Genomic DNA, 15,846 nt, shown 5'->3' on the forward strand with positions numbered 1-15,846 from the left:
TTTAGAAGGCAGGCAAGGGGTGAAACACACCTATTAAGTTGTTTTTCAAAGTAATTGGTTCCAGTTTTGTGCTGCTCTTTTCTACCCAAGCAAATGGGTATATTTGGTCCCCAGTCCCCCAGATCATGCAGCTTCTGTGGCTGACGGTATAGCTGGCAAACCTGCATCCCAGTCTCCATTACTGCCACTCAGAGTCACCTGGACCTTGTACAAGGCTGCATCGTTAATCAATCTTTCTCGCTACCCTTTTCCTGCTCACCCACTCTCTCTCACTGTAAAGTTTATGACCTTCATTCATATCTCCCGATAGCAGCTTGCCAGTGATTGGCAGTTTACAGCTACAGCAGGTGAAACAGCTCCTCTAGGCCCATCTTTCGTTTCTTTACTTGTCCCATTACCATCCCATTTTTGCCTTGCACCATCATTCCTCTTGTCATTTAATCTCCTGCCTTCCACCCTATCACAGACCTTCCCTTTTGTTCTCACCCCCACTTTCCCTGCCTCTGTACTTGCTTAAAACCTGTTACATCTCATTTCCCAATTCTGATGAAAGGTCATTGACCTGAAATGTTAACTCAGTTTCTCTCCCCATAGATGCTGCCGGACCTGCTGAGTGTTTTCAGCACTTTCTGATTTTATGATGTATTCCTCACTATTGTAATGTCAGCTACCACACTGATATTCCAAGCCTCTGTGGATCTAGTGCGGATGAAAAAGACATTTTAAAGAGATGCAATGCAGATTTCCTTGCGTACAACATACAGATCGAACCACATAGACTTGTCTGGATTAAACCATGTGTCTAATTTTCTAACATTTGTCAGCCAGCAGTTCTATCCCACCATGCCAGGCATTGTTTTAAGTCTGTGCTGTCCAGCTCAATACCACGATAAAGCAAATTGAGGCAAGAATCCCAGAAGCCAAGCTCAAGTCATGCATGGACAGACTTCAAGCCTCCTTTCAAGCTTCAGCTTGATGTGTGTCATTGAGGGCAGGCAAACCAATGAAACATACTAATTATTCAATGTCAGGAAATGACACAGGAAATGCTCTCGAAAAAGTAATATACTGTCCAATGGGGCATTATTGGTGAAAAGGGGGAGTTAAAATCCGTAACTGACCACTCCAGCAGTTTTATTTACAGCTGAGATTCATTTTCAGAATAACTGATGTGACTGTGCTGTAGTGAGGCACAAATACGCAGCAAGAATAGTTGGAAAACAAGCTATTTATAGAACATTCACCCAGCTCAACATGGTACATGTGAAAAGAAGTAGTTTTGTTCAGCAATCTGATCTCAGCCTTGGCAACAGCTGGCTGGATCCCAGAGGGAAAGGACGAAATTCAGATAGCTTTCCCCTTCCTGATATCATCCAAACATCATGACTGGGAAAATACTCCTGTGCAGTCGACAGATGGATATAGGACCAGGCTTGGTTGTGACAGCCGCCCTCGATCCCTTCCTTCAGTCAAATAGCCTGAAGATACAAAGCTGTTTAGGCTCAGATATGAAGAATGGCCACTTTATTGAGGCTGGCCGCTGCCTGACAAAGTGTGCGCAGCAAGGAGTTAATGCCTTCCGAAGAAGAGAGACATTTGTTACAGTGTAGATAACCTGGCAGTCAAGGATAGAACTGCAGCCTAATCTTTATACAATTTATAAGCTTTTATTTACAGAGATACACATTGCAAACATGTACCTCCTAACTCAACAACCACAGTTTCAGTCAGTTCCTATTTATATGAGCACAAGTGAATCCCCAGTTAATGTCCATCATCTGAGCACAAATATAACGCCCAACTAATACACAATGAACAACATTTGGAGGCAAAAACTAAATGTTTCAAAATGTTTATGGGCCTAAGTTAGGTGTTTCCAACGAGCTAAATGATAGTTAAAGGGTGCGCTTTTAATTAGGTAGAAATAGTCTTTATTATTACTTTGTCCTATCCCTCTTTAGTGCCCAAACAAAAGGCAGGTTTGCCAGAACTGGGCACCAATCTAATCATTTGGTGGTGCACAATGACACCTCATGCTACTTAATATGATTATCGTCAAAACCACGACATATCACAGAGAAACATTTTGAATTAGCGTCCATTCTGACACATAAACAAGTGATTATTTCCCCAGTACACAGGCAACACTGTCTCTGGGGTAGAGGTTTCCCAGAACAACTGCCTCAGGCACCTTCCAAGCTTCAAACTGGCCCAGAGCTTCCTAATATTGTGCTTAGAAAGTAAGTGTGGTCAACAAGAAATCACAGGCTATACTGGTTATAGCAGAGGGGAAATGGATGAAGAATGATAACTGAAGAAAATCCTCTTTAGCAAGATAAAGATAAAAGCATGCTGGTCACTGAGAGGCAATTCAATATACCTGATAGCAGAAACTCCTTCTTCTCAAGGATACGTAAGTGATATTGACATTGCAGAGACCTGATCCTTAGAGATAATCTTTGCTCATTTTCATAACTATCTTTTGATTGGTACTATAATGTCAATATTCATCTTTGATAATTAGAACTGAACAATCTGTTTGCCAAGAGATATCTGTGGGCTGCGATTCAATCATTTTCTCTCCTCCCCAATCTGTATTTTTCTTGCAGTGTGAGGGCAGGCACACCGCAGCTGTAGGGAACGCACTGCAGCCACAGTCAACGCACCGCAGCCACAGTCAAAACACTGCAGCTACAGTCAACACACTGCAGCCACAGTCCAGACATCACAGCTATAGTCAACACACCGCAGTTACAGCCCAGACACCACAGCTACCGTCAACACACCAGTTACAGTCAACACACCGCAGCTACAGTCAACACACCGCAGCTAACGTCTAGACACCACAGCTACAGTCAACACACCGTAACCACAGTCAACACACTGCAGCTACTGTCCAGACACCAGTTACAGTCAACACACCGCAGCTACAGTCAACACACTGCAGCTATCGTCAACACACCGCAGCTACTGTCGAGACACCACAGCTACTGGCGCAGTGGTTAGCACCGCAGCCTCACAGCTCCAGCAACTCGGGTTCGATTCTGGGTACTGCCTGTGCAGAGTTTGCAAGTTCTCCCTGTGACCGCATGGGTTTCCGCCGGGTGCTCCGGTTTCTTCCCACAGCCAAAGACTTGTAGGTTGATAGGTAAATTGGCCATTGTAAATTGCCCCTAGTGTAGGGGGACTCAGTGGGCCGAAGGGCCTGTTTCAGTGCTATATCTCTAAATAAAAAATAAATAAAATAAAACACACTGCAGCAAAGCTCAGGATGGCCAAAGAAGAAAAACCAACAGGGGTAACAAAAACTGGTAACTGGGGAAAATCCTCTTTAGTGAAATAAAGGGAAAAGTTAAAGCCTGCTGCTCACTGTAAGGATCAATTCGATATATCTGATAGCAGGAGCCCCTTCAACCAGCCAATCCCTTGTCCCCTCTCCCCACAATGGACAAACGGGCATTAAGAAGTGATTCGTGCACAGAATCCCTGTTGCTAGTCTGCATCCAACCAGCAATGACATGAAAAATCACTGCCACCCCCCCCAGCACACCCCCCCCAGCTCCCGAAATAATTGCTGAGCTGTTGAAACTCTACTAAAGGCTGCCCCACATGATACCTGTGGAAATACTTCATACAACTGAAAAAGGAACAATTTTTGACCCGATTAATCAATGTCTATATCACTTAATTACAACTGTTCGTAGTGGACGACTTGTTAAGTGTCTGCTTCAATTAATATAAGTGATTACTTACTGCCCTCACCCATTTGGCATAAGTAAGCACAGTAGTGCTTGCATTAATGCTGTTTCTGTGTATTATGCTGAATCATTTGGCACACCTGAATAATTAGTTTCAATTGTTTGAAGGGTCATCCTTAAGTATTTTGAATACAGCAATGGTTCAGGAAAAACAATCCAGCCAAACAGGTTTAATTGAAATTAAGTAGGTGCAATTGACCTGAGTGGAAAGCAGACTGGCTCGAATAAACCCCATGTCATCTACATCTAACAACCACTTCCATCAGCCATCCTGCAACTAAATGGCACTGAAAACATTCAGAGACTGCAAGCTCTTCCACTGCACTGTAACAGTCGCAGCAACACAGAAAGATTTACAGCACAGAAGCAGGACCATTCAGCCCATCGTGTCTGTGCCACCTGAAACAGAGCCACCCAGCCGAATCCCACCTTCCAGTTCTTTGTCCATAGCCTTGCAGATTACGGCACTTCAAGTGCATATCCAAATATTTTTTAAGTGCAATGAGAGTTTCTGCCTCTACTACTTCCAGGCAGTGAGTTCCAGATCCCCCCACCCCCTGGGTGAAAACAATTACTCCTCAACTCCTCTCTAATCCTTACACCAATTACTTTGATTCTTAGCCCCCTGGTTATTGATCTCCCTGCAAATGGAAATAGAACTTGCATATCGAAACACGATTTTTAAAGTAGGTTTTGATTATTTTTTTTAATTATATTCCTCGGGGTATAGGAAGTTTGTGCTGGTAAATGAAGCATGCGTCTTTTACTTCGATGCTTTTATTATACAAGGTGGAAACCGAGTTAGGAGTAAGACTTCAAAAGCTCCATCCAGAAAACCACCCAATGGCCGGAACTTGGCAAAACTGAATGGATATGTTGGACATCAAATCTACACTAGTAAATGACACAATGGGACTAAAATTTGTAGCAATAGGAAGCGGGAACTGTGGAAGTATATTTTAAAAATATATAGATGTGCAAAGAGCAAGTGGGTTAAAGGCAGGAGGTCCCTGGAAGACACTAACCCTCCAAACTGTAAAGTGCTATAATGTAAGCTAAATAACAAGGTTAAATTTTTACCTTACTTTAAGACGAACCAGTGAGAACATGAGGTTTTTAACGCAACACATGGTTAGGATTTGGAATGCACCGCCTGAGAGGGTAGTGGATTCAATAGTAACCTTCAAAAGGGAACTGGATAAATACTGGAAGGAGAAAAGATTACAGGGATATGGGGAAAGAGTAAGGGAATGGGACTAACTGAATTCCTTTTTGAAACAGCCAGAACAGACTTGATGGGCTGAATGGCCTCATTCTGTGCTGCACTATTCTGTGATTCTTAGACATTCTCAACATGAAATATATTCTCTAAATAATGACAAAAATACTACCAATATCAGGTTCAGAAATTAGTTCATCACATCAGTCACATTCAAAGACCTTAAAATTATTAGCAAAAGAGTGTAACAAATTCCTTTGTCCGCTGTTTTAACGGCAGCATATCTGAAAGGGGCTAATGCCTCTGTTTGAACAGTGAAGAAAGGAATTTCACACAAATGTGTTTAGAGTTTGTACGCCAATATTTGGACAGTGTAATCTCAAGGCCAAAGGATAAACATTTCCCTTTGAAATCAGGAAGCGAAAGAGTATACGATGTATAATTTACAGCACTGTTGTTCCAATGATCACACACACATTACAGTGATGCTAATCACATCTTAAGTGCTGCCTTATCATGGAACAAATTGACTGATTTTAGAACAGTTTGACACTCCCTGGAATGATCTCTCGTTACTGTCTCCTCATTATTGACATCTGTGTTCTCTGATTGCCTCTTATTGGCTCACCAGAGACAACAGAGGAAGGAGCAAATCTTGGGAGACGCAGTGCAAATATAATATAGAACTTACGTTTCATCTGTAAATGCTATCCCGAAATATTCCTTTTCCTTCAGGTTGAAGTGAGATGCGACCAGGTCAAGCAGCTCCTTTGCCAAGAGTTTAGGCTGGAAGAGAAAAAAGAAACAATTATTCTGGTGTCGGACTGGAATACAATCATTCTGATAATTCCCAGGGATATATTCAACCTCATTTCCAATCAATGTTTGTGCAAATGGTCACATCTTCACCTTAAATTCACTGCAGCATGAGATCCTGAGACACCGACATCTCCTTATAAAGGTAAAGGAATTTCTATTGATTCGGTCCACCACAGAATTTTTCAGAATAATAAAAGTGACCCTATCAACTTGCCTTCACTCTCTCCCGAAGGGTTCCATGTTTTAGAGTGCTGCAGAGTGGGGTGATGGCAGATTCGACCCTCACTCTGCTCAAACCAGAATAAGATGATGTACCAAACCCAGGCTGTGGCCTCTGTCGGGAGGGGGAAAGGCTAAATTAGAAGAGAGTTGTTCTGACAGAGGGTGCTAATGAGATACCTAGGGCACTCTGGTGCCCAATTACAGGGAAGCATCAGCAACAATTTGCCAAGCCTCCTGCCAGCAGAAGCTACGTGTGCCAGGTGAACCTGAAGGCAGTGATCAACTCCAACAGATTTAAATGTGAGGAGTTCCATTTTGGCAAGAAAAATAAGGAGGGTTTATATCACTTTGAGAAAGAAAGGCGTGCGTTTATCTAGAGCTTTCCATGGCCACTGGACGTCCCAAAGCACTTTACAGACAAAAAAAGTACTTTTGAGATGTAGTCACTGTTGTAATGTAGGAAACGTAGCAGCCAATTTGCGCACAGCAAGCTCCCACAAACAGCACTGTGATAATGACCGGGATAAGCTGTTTTAGTGATGTTGATTGAGGGATTGGCCAGGACACCAGGGAGAAATTCCCTGGTCTCCCTCAAAATAGTAACATGGGATCTTTTATTTCCACCAAGAGGGCCAACAAGGCTTCAGTTTAACATTTCTTCGGAAATACAGCACCCCTGACAGTGCAGCACTCCCTCACTACTGTACTGGCGTATCAGCCTAGATTACTGTGCTCAAGTCCTGGAGTGGGATTGAACCCACAACTGTCTGACTGAGAAGTGAGAGAACTGCCCACTGAGCCACAGCTGACACCAACTTCAGAAAACAAAAATCTCAATGGAGTGGAGGACCAAAGGTATCTGAGAGAACAAATACACCAATCACTAAAAGTAGTGACACAGGTTAACAAGGCCATAAATAACAAACCAAGCACTCGGGTTTATTTCTAGAGTGATAGAATTGAAATGCTAAGCTTGTATTGAGCCTTGATTAGAGTACACCTGGACTACTGCGTATAATTCTGGTCGCCATACTATAACAGAGATAGAGAAGCTCTGGAGGGGGTGCAAAGAAGATTTAAAAGGATGATATCAGAACTGTGAGGTTATATATATTAGCAAAGGATGAAGAGGCTGGGACTGTTTTCTCTTGAAAATAGGAGGCTGAGGGGTGACCTGATAGAGGTACTTAAAATGATGAAATGTTTTGATAAAGTAGACAAAGAGAGAATGTTTCCAATTGACAGCAGAAACAAAACCAGAGGCCATCAATATAAGATAGTCACCAAGAAATCAAACGGGGAATTCAGAAGCAACTTCTTTACCCAGAGTGGTGAGAATGTGGAACTCGCTACCACAGGGAGCGGTTGAGGTGAACAGTATAGATGCATCTGAGGGGAGGCTAGATAAACATATCAGGGAGAAGGAAATCAAGGCTTATCCTGGCAGATTTAGATCAGGAAGGATGAGAGGAGGCTCGAGTGGAGCATAAATGCGGGTATGGACTGGTTGGGCAGAATGGCCTGTTTCTGTGCTATTCTCTTGGCATTTCTTTGCGGACGAAGATTTTGGGAAAGTTATAGTCATCAGTTGCAGGCCCACTGGTGGCTAGTCAGGCCTATCCGTGACTGGCAGATTCACCCACAGTGGGTACAAGTGAAGGTGTAGACACTGCTGGGGGCAATTGGATCTATCCTTCTCCTCTTCTCTTTCATGCTGGTTCTTCACTCAGTCTCAAAGGTGTCTGTAGCCCTCCTGATGTAGCATCTACAGGCATCACGATCCACTGTTGATGGTCGATGTGGAACACAGAGAGGGACTTCTTCAGTGAGTCCTTGAAACGTTTGCATGAGGCCGCTCTGTTCCTTTTACCTCTCCATACAACACCATCTTGGGCAGGCAACATGACCCACCCAAAACAGTTGGCTTTGCAGGAGGATGGCTGGTGATATCCTATGTAATTGCTGGTGATATCCTATGCAATCCTACGTAAATGAAAATAAGTATTTAAAAAACTCTTTTCCATTTAAATGTCCAACAGATTCTAAAACGGAGGTGTTAACCATTTATTTGTACTCGCTCCATTCTTAATAAAATCAGCAGGGATTTTCATCCAAAGACTCTTTGCATCAACCAAGCAGCAAATGAACTGAGTACGAGAGACAGACATATCCTATATAGTTCAAGGTTCTTGCAAAACGAGTTGACTGACCTTTCCGGATGATGGATTTCTTTAAATCAATCTCTTTTTATTAGTAATGAATGAGCTTATTAAAAAAGGAGCTTCACTGATGCCTAACAACACCTAGAATAAATACTAGGTTAACTGTCACTGTTACGGAATTTGAATTAAAATATGCAGAACTCATCATGTATTCAGCTTTGGACACGTATCAGACAAATAAATGAATGCGTGCACCGCACAATAAATAAATGCTTTCTATTTATTGTGAAAGTTAAGCTGCAAACAGAATATTTTCCAGCCCTGCCTATGTTACCAGAAAGGGGCTTTGCCCAGATACTAGTTGTTTCACAGAACTCTTACCGTGGAATATGTCCCAATTTCCTCGATGGGTTTGCAGACCTGGATAAGGCCACTTGTGAATTAGGTAGTGTCTTCTTTCAATTTAATAATTGGTAATTCCAAGTCACGCAGTGCATCAGAAATGAGGGTGGGGGGGGGGCAAGACAATGATGACCCAAAGCAAAGCTTAGTTATATACTGCACTAGTTCGTAGTATGGATAAGTGTGTTGCTCATTCACTGCTCATTTCTCTCTTTCATCCAGGGCTCCTTATCCTGTGAAGCATGTCACTGCCTTTCCCTTCTCTTGCCTTTGTCTGTTGTTCTGTCTTTGCCACAGCTCTATTTGACTCCTTTCTATGACTCGTTTCTATATCGTTTGTTAGTGAACCAACATGTCAAATCACTTCAAGATACATCACTGCACATCCAGAGCTGAATTTTGTTGTGCCGGCGGGGCTCCCGGCACCGGACAGAAAAGGCGGTGGGGATCCTGACTTGGCCATGTGGAGCACCCCCTGGCGCAATTCTATGGCACCAGGACCATTAACAGCCTGCCACTGGGATCCCCCTCCCTTTAAAGACAGAATCCCACCTCCAAGAGCTGCCAGCCAATCAGAGGGCCAGCAGCTCAGTAGTATCAGCAGCTCCACTGGGAGCAGTGGCCACTACTGGTACTGCAAGGGGCCTTGGAACCAGGTCAGCGCTAGAGACCCAGGCATCAGGTAAGTGAGGAGGGGTCGCCAGGGCCAGTCCAACACGTTCCAGTGATGGGAGGAGGGAGGGTGGGCATTCAGGAAGGGGGGGGACAAGGGAGCTGGGTTGTTTGGTGGCGGGGGCCCACAGATTGCCCATGGAGGAAGCATCCCCCACCCCCACCAAGGCAGCAGGGAGATTGTCTCATTTTACTGGGCGACCTCCCCACTTGGCGTAGGGCCCCCGCTGCTGGTATTGAGCCTCTATTGGCCTCTGGGCAGGATGGTCATCTTCGGCCTACCCCATCCCTGACAAAATTGTGGTGCGATGGGAAGGCGATGGGCCCTCCGCATCCCGCACCCACCCTCGGCAATTCTATGGGCCACCCCGCCTCCGAGCCCATCTCCAGGGGGCCCATAATATTCAACCCCCTGTTTTATAACGTGAACTGGCTAAGCTTCATCAGTAGATGCTCCTCCTGCCCCAAGTCCCGAGTGTCTCTCTCCACCCATCGAGTCTTCACCCTCAACAATTGTTCTTTGTACATGAGGCAGAGAAATGTTATAATAAAGATAATTGTTTGAAAAAATTGTTTCTACTTTTTCTTTTCTGCCGTTGCCATTGGCTGATAAAATCAGGTTGAACTGATCAGTAAGTTCACAGATGACACGAAAATTGGTGGTATCGTAAATAGTGAGGAGGAAAGCCTTAGATTACAGGACAATATAGATGGGCTGGTAAGATGGGTGAAGCTGTGGCAAATGGAATTTAATCCTGAGAAGTGTGAGGTGATGCATTTTGGGAGGACTAACAAGGCAAGGGAATATACAATGGATGGTAGGACCCTAGGAAGTACAGAGGGTCAGAGAGACCTTGGTGTACTTGTCCATAGATCACTGAAGGCAGCAGCACAGCTAGATAACGTGGTTAGGAAGGCATATGGGATACTTGCCTTTATCAGCCGAGGCATAGAATATAAGAGCAGGGAGGTTATGATGGAGCTGTATAAAACACTAGTTAGGCCACAGCTGGAGTACTGTGTACAGTTCTGGGCACCACACTATAGGAAGGATGTGATTGCACTAGAGAGGGTGCAGAGGAGATTCACCAGGATGTTTCCTGAGCTGGAGAATTTCAGCTGTGAAGAGAGACTAAAAAGGCTAGGGTTGTTTTCCTTCGAGCAGAGAAGGCTGAGGGGAGACATGATTGAGGTATACAAAATAATGAGGGGCATTGATAGGTTATATAGGAAGAAACTTTTTCCCTTAGCAGAGGGGTCAATAACCAACGTCATAGATTTAAGGTAAGTGGCAGGAGGATTAGAGGGGATTTGAGGAAAATTTCCTTAACTCAGAGGGTGGTTGGAATCTGGAACGCACTACCTGAAGAGGTGGTAGAGGCAGGAACCCTCACAACATTTAAGAAGTATTTAGATGAGCACTTGAAACACCATAGCATACAAGGCTATGGGCCAAGTGCTGGAAAGTGGGCTTAGAGTAGTTAGGTGCTTGAAGGCCGGCACAGACATGATGGGCCGAAGGGCCTGTTTCTGTGTTGTATAACTCTATGACTCTAACTCCAGAAAAGGGGGAAACATACACTGGCAGCTCAGTAAATATGGTTTATCAGATGCTTTGCAAGAGAACACTCCATGTAATATAATATTCAACCAGTCACTTTGTCACGAAAAGGTGTTTTACCAGCAAAGTGTGCTTACATAGTTTTTTTTGTACATACAAATATGTCACTGAAACTACTAACAGCATCCCCGGCATGTAGAGTCAGCGCACACACTTCTCTGTTTTAACTAAACTCTCCAGAGGTAATGCCACCTGATATTAAACTAATGTGCTGGAACAATCATCATATTGGAACCAATGAGAATAAAGTCTGCAATGAAATGAGCGTATTTTTATCAATGTATTCTGCAATGAAAGGAGACATTTTCACATCATCTAATTTTATATGGTGCGAGAATTATCATTAAACAGATTCTGAGTATCTTTAACTTTGATAACCTATTTCCTTTTGTTTGTCTCTGATTCTTGTGGGAATTTTCTGTATGCTGTACTGGAAGATGGGAAATATGCTTAGAAGTTTGTCGTATGAATCCTTTCAGATTTTTCCTCCCAGCCCCCCCCCCCCCCCCACCCCCAGAGGCAGTCATCAACATATACTCCATCTAACAGCCTAACGAAGAACATACAAAACCCACAAACAGAAGAAAGGCTGAGTTCAAATGGCTCTGAATGTTGTGATTAGGAGTTCAACAGAAGACAGCATCCAGGTTCATCCACTTACTGTTGGTCTGTATAAACTCATCTATGGGTAGCTGCCACGTAGAAGCATTACCCAACAGAGAGGGAGTGTGATGGAAGAACATTAGAGTAAGTAAAAAACTGGAGCAAGTCTTGAGTCAGGCTCAGACAACACTCATGCAACTTCTGGTAGAAGATGTCAGAGCAAGAATGGTAGAAGCACCTTGTTTACAATTGTTGAGTGATTCTGGGAGATCAGGGAAAAGAAACAGCAGAGAGTAAAAGGAGATGAGCCCATCCAGATGAGACGACATTATGATTAGCAGATGTGTCTCGCAATGTTTACATGCTCCTTACTAGGTACCGCTGCTGTTTACCTGACAGTGTGATGAACCCACACAAGTAATCGTAAATACCATATGGTCCAATTTTCCATGATACTAATGGCTTAGAGCATCTTTGTCTAATGAACCACGAAGCAAACAGTCTTTGATGTTGGCTTGGGGACGTGTGATAGATACATGTAGATGTGGTTGAATCTCCAAGGGGTGAAACTGGACTGGGTGCAAGGAGAGATGCCTTTGGCGGAACTAGTAGGCCCGAGGCCCATTCGGACATCATTTAAATTAGACCACTGAGTTTGTCGGGCTGCCCCAGGCAGCTCGCTGGCAATTTAAATGTCACTACCTCCCTTTACAACTCCTCTCGATCCAGTGTTTGTTTCTTTACTTGTCCCATTACCATCTCCTTTTGCCTTGCTCCATCATCCCTTTTGTCATTTAATCACTCCTGCCTTCCACCCTATCACAGGCCTTCCCTTTTGTTCTTTCCTCCCCTCCCCCATTTCCCTGCCTCTGTACTTTGCTTAAAACCTGTTACATCTCTAACGGTTTCCTGACCAAAGGTCATTGACCTAAAACGTTCGCGCTTCCTCTCTCCACAGATGCTGTCTGACCTGATGAGTATTTCCAGCGTTTTCTGTTTTTATTTCAGATTTCCAGTATCTGTAGTATTTTTCTCTTGTATTAAATGTCGGGCGGCTATGTCACCAGCAGTAGCCCCCAGATAGGTCCCAAAAGGGTCTTCCAAAGACCAGCTGCCATAACATTATAAGTGGAGGAAAAAGGACATTAATTTGATATTTCTAAATTGTAATAAGTTCATAACAAAACATTTTGAGATTATTCTATGATAACTCTTATGGAATGGTGTATTCAGTGGTCTTACATTTCGGTGATCCATCCACACAATGAGTTATCCCTTATGAGTACGGTCACTAAAATATAGATATCAAAGCATGAACTAAGTTATATACATTCACCAATAAAGTCTTAAGCCACTTTTGCCAATATTAGTGGATCAACAGTGAATACATTCTTTGACATGTCTTAGTCTTGCATTTTCAAAATGTGTTCATCGCTCTCTTCAAATAGCAAGGAATATTATGAAGACTTTTGTTCACTGATCTCACCAACAATACTGTCTACACTTGGTCATTCCCCACATTTAAATACAAAAATTAACACATAATCCCGTTTAAATTGAGAATGGTTTGGCACCTTCTCAGCATATTATGAAAATAATGGACAAGCAACAGGTCAGTAACAAAAATGTCGTATTTTAATTTTAGAAATCACTTGCAGCTTAGAAATGAACAAGAAACCATTTAGTCTGACTGACTGATAGATGAGAAGATTTGTGTTAAGATGTTTGTGTAAATACATAACAGCAACCACAGCTGTCACCTATTCCTCATGACAAATACATGCACTCATGCTTCCTGCATGGAAATAAATCGGCATTAGATGGAAGACTTTGGTAGGGGGTCAAGAGTTAGAGCCGAACACCACCAAAGTGGAAAAGAATAAACAGAAAGCTGAGGTAGATCAGGAAATTGTGATAGGTGACATGAGGCTTGGGTTTTAAAAGGCTGTAGACTGAAGGAGGAAGGGTAGGATGTGGTGGTATGTGATCCAGGCTCTGAGAGCACAGAGACTGTGACAGGGTGAGTTTAACTCTCCCCAAACAGCGGGAAAAGAGAGGAAGAGCAATTAAAATGGCTCCATTTCTCCCTCTGTTCCTGCCGATCTGGTATTTTAGCAACATATGAGTCTCCAGCTGAAATCTGGCTTCTGTCACAGTAATAAATGCAAATCAGGATCCCGTGATGTACATGGAGCAGGAAATGTTGGTTATGGTAAGTAAGGTTGGAAATTGTAATAAAATTTTGGTTATTAAAAATACTTTGTGTTTAACTTAGGATTACGAAGATAACCGCGAAGCCAATCAAAACCGCACTATTTATATAAAAACAATAAAGAACAGCAAATTACTTCCACAGAAAATTCGTTATTGCACAAAATATATCTGAAGTTCCAAAATCTAACATACTCTGCCCAATATTCCAAGTATTAAATGTTTGGAACTTTGATTACAATTTCTTGTTTGCTATTACAGACAATATTGTTAATGCCAATTAATGGTCATATTGAAAAGCTGGCTTGACACTGAAAAATATGCTTTGCTGAAAAACATGACAGATGAAAGAACATATCCCTTTTGTTTCAGCACACATTTAAAATTCTCCTACTTTTAAGCTAAGAGCAGAAAGGTAATCACACTTATTAAGGGTGCTGTCGTTCTCAGGACGAACACAACAGCACAGGTATCTTTAACAGCAGCCAAGGATGAAGGCAATTCGTTTTGTGTTGTGGCATTGTTCCAGATTTTGTCTTTGAGTAGCTCGTGATACATGAATGCATTTCCTTTGCCCTTATTTTATCATTATGATTCGCCAAGGCTCCTTCAGCAGCACCTCCCAAACCCGCAAACTCTACCACCTAGGACAAGGGCAGAGATGCATAGGAACACCACCATCTGCAAGTTCCCTCCAAGTCACATCCTGACTTGGAGATATTTCACCACTCCTTGACAACTGTTAGGTCAAAATCCTCAAACTCCCTTCCTAACAGCACTGTAGGACTACATACACCACACAGACTGCAGTGGTGCAAGAAGGCGGCTCACCACCACCTTCTCTAGGGTAAGTAGGGATAGGCAGTAAATGTCGGCCTTGCCTGCGATGCCCACATCTCATGAATGAATTTTAAAAAAATCTGAAAAATCCAGGTTCTATTATCAATGTATGCACTTCAAACAGATGTTGCCCATTTTTGCCGTAGTCTCTCGAGGCATTATTTTCAGCTTGTGCACAGAGAACCTAACGAAAATGCAACAAGACATGGATATGTGAGAAGCAGTAAGATAATAGATGCATGAAATGGAATTCACACATTAGCAAAGCTTGCACGTAGAGTTATTTTTTTCTCTACCCAAAGGAATCTTCATGAATTTTCATCAAACTTCATACACGGTGAGTCCTTGAGGGTCCTTATTTCTACTGGGAAATTTACATGACCTAATTAACTTGGAATGGTGACAATTCTTATCCAGCAAACATTTTACTACGAACAATAATTGACTTCTTCAGAGATTCAGCTAACTTGAGAAATCCATTGAATTGATTTTGTTAGCACAGTTAAAAAAAACAGGCAGAGCAATATTTGATTCTGAATTAACTCAAAGCCTGATAAGCAGTTGATGTGGTTATATCCATTTCAAATGCTTCATCACACTTTGATGCATGATATTAGCCTCTCTTTCTGCTTTTCCACTCTCAGCTGCTAAAGTGATGGGCAAGTTAAAGTGAGCAAACATGTGGGCGACCTTGAATTTATAGAATCCTCCATCTTCACCCCCAAACTGCACCAGTAACATTTTTCTTTTAATTAAAGAAAACTGCTTTCTAATTGCTTTCTTCTAATAAATATACTGAAAACTGCAAATCCAGTTACAATGACCAGGTCAGTCCAAATGTTGACGTTACTAATATTAATAGAATTAGCAGCACAATTTAAAAGCCAAATTAAGTCAGCTGTCGCTTTCTAATACAGTTTTGGGTTGGGAAAGAGGCCTCTATAAATTTAAGCTTGCACATAAATTCACTCCTTTAATTTAAAGTTAAAAGCACACGAGCTGATCATCCACAGTGTTGCTCACATATAGATGAGGCCTGCTGCCTGAGTCTAAATGCCCATCTGCTGGCCTGGTCTCTCTGACTAAGGACTGTGCTGGGAGAAGTGTTCAAACAGGCAAGTCCAGGTAATTGTAAATTTCAGGCTCCAGGTCAGTGACTCAGGAAAGAAGAATTTGCATTTGTATAGTGACTTACAGGATGTTCCAAAGTATTCCACAGCCACTGTTTCGTAGACAAGTTCGGCAACCAGATCCTGCCCTGAAAAACCCCGCAACCAGTTAATAAGTTTTGGTGATGTTTGTTGAAGGATGAATGTT

At 42.7% G+C, this 15,846-nt stretch overlaps 1 protein-coding gene across 6 annotated transcripts in view; it reads right to left on the reverse strand.

Moving 5' to 3' along the window:
- Positions 1-15,846, reverse strand: part of frmd4a (FERM domain containing 4A) — a 688,700-nt gene that overhangs the window by 195,814 nt on the left and 477,040 nt on the right. For all 6 annotated transcript variants that reach the window (XM_068059571.1, XM_068059569.1, XM_068059567.1 and 3 more), the window contains exon 3: positions 5,669-5,763. In XM_068059571.1, the coding sequence (XP_067915672.1) occupies positions 5,669-5,763 (95 nt within the window). The remainder of the gene's footprint in view (positions 1-5,668; positions 5,764-15,846) is intronic.

Source organism: Heterodontus francisci, chromosome 27 (genome assembly GCF_036365525.1).
Source record: "Heterodontus francisci isolate sHetFra1 chromosome 27, sHetFra1.hap1, whole genome shotgun sequence".
NCBI classification, from domain to species: domain Eukaryota; kingdom Metazoa; phylum Chordata; class Chondrichthyes; order Heterodontiformes; family Heterodontidae; genus Heterodontus; species Heterodontus francisci.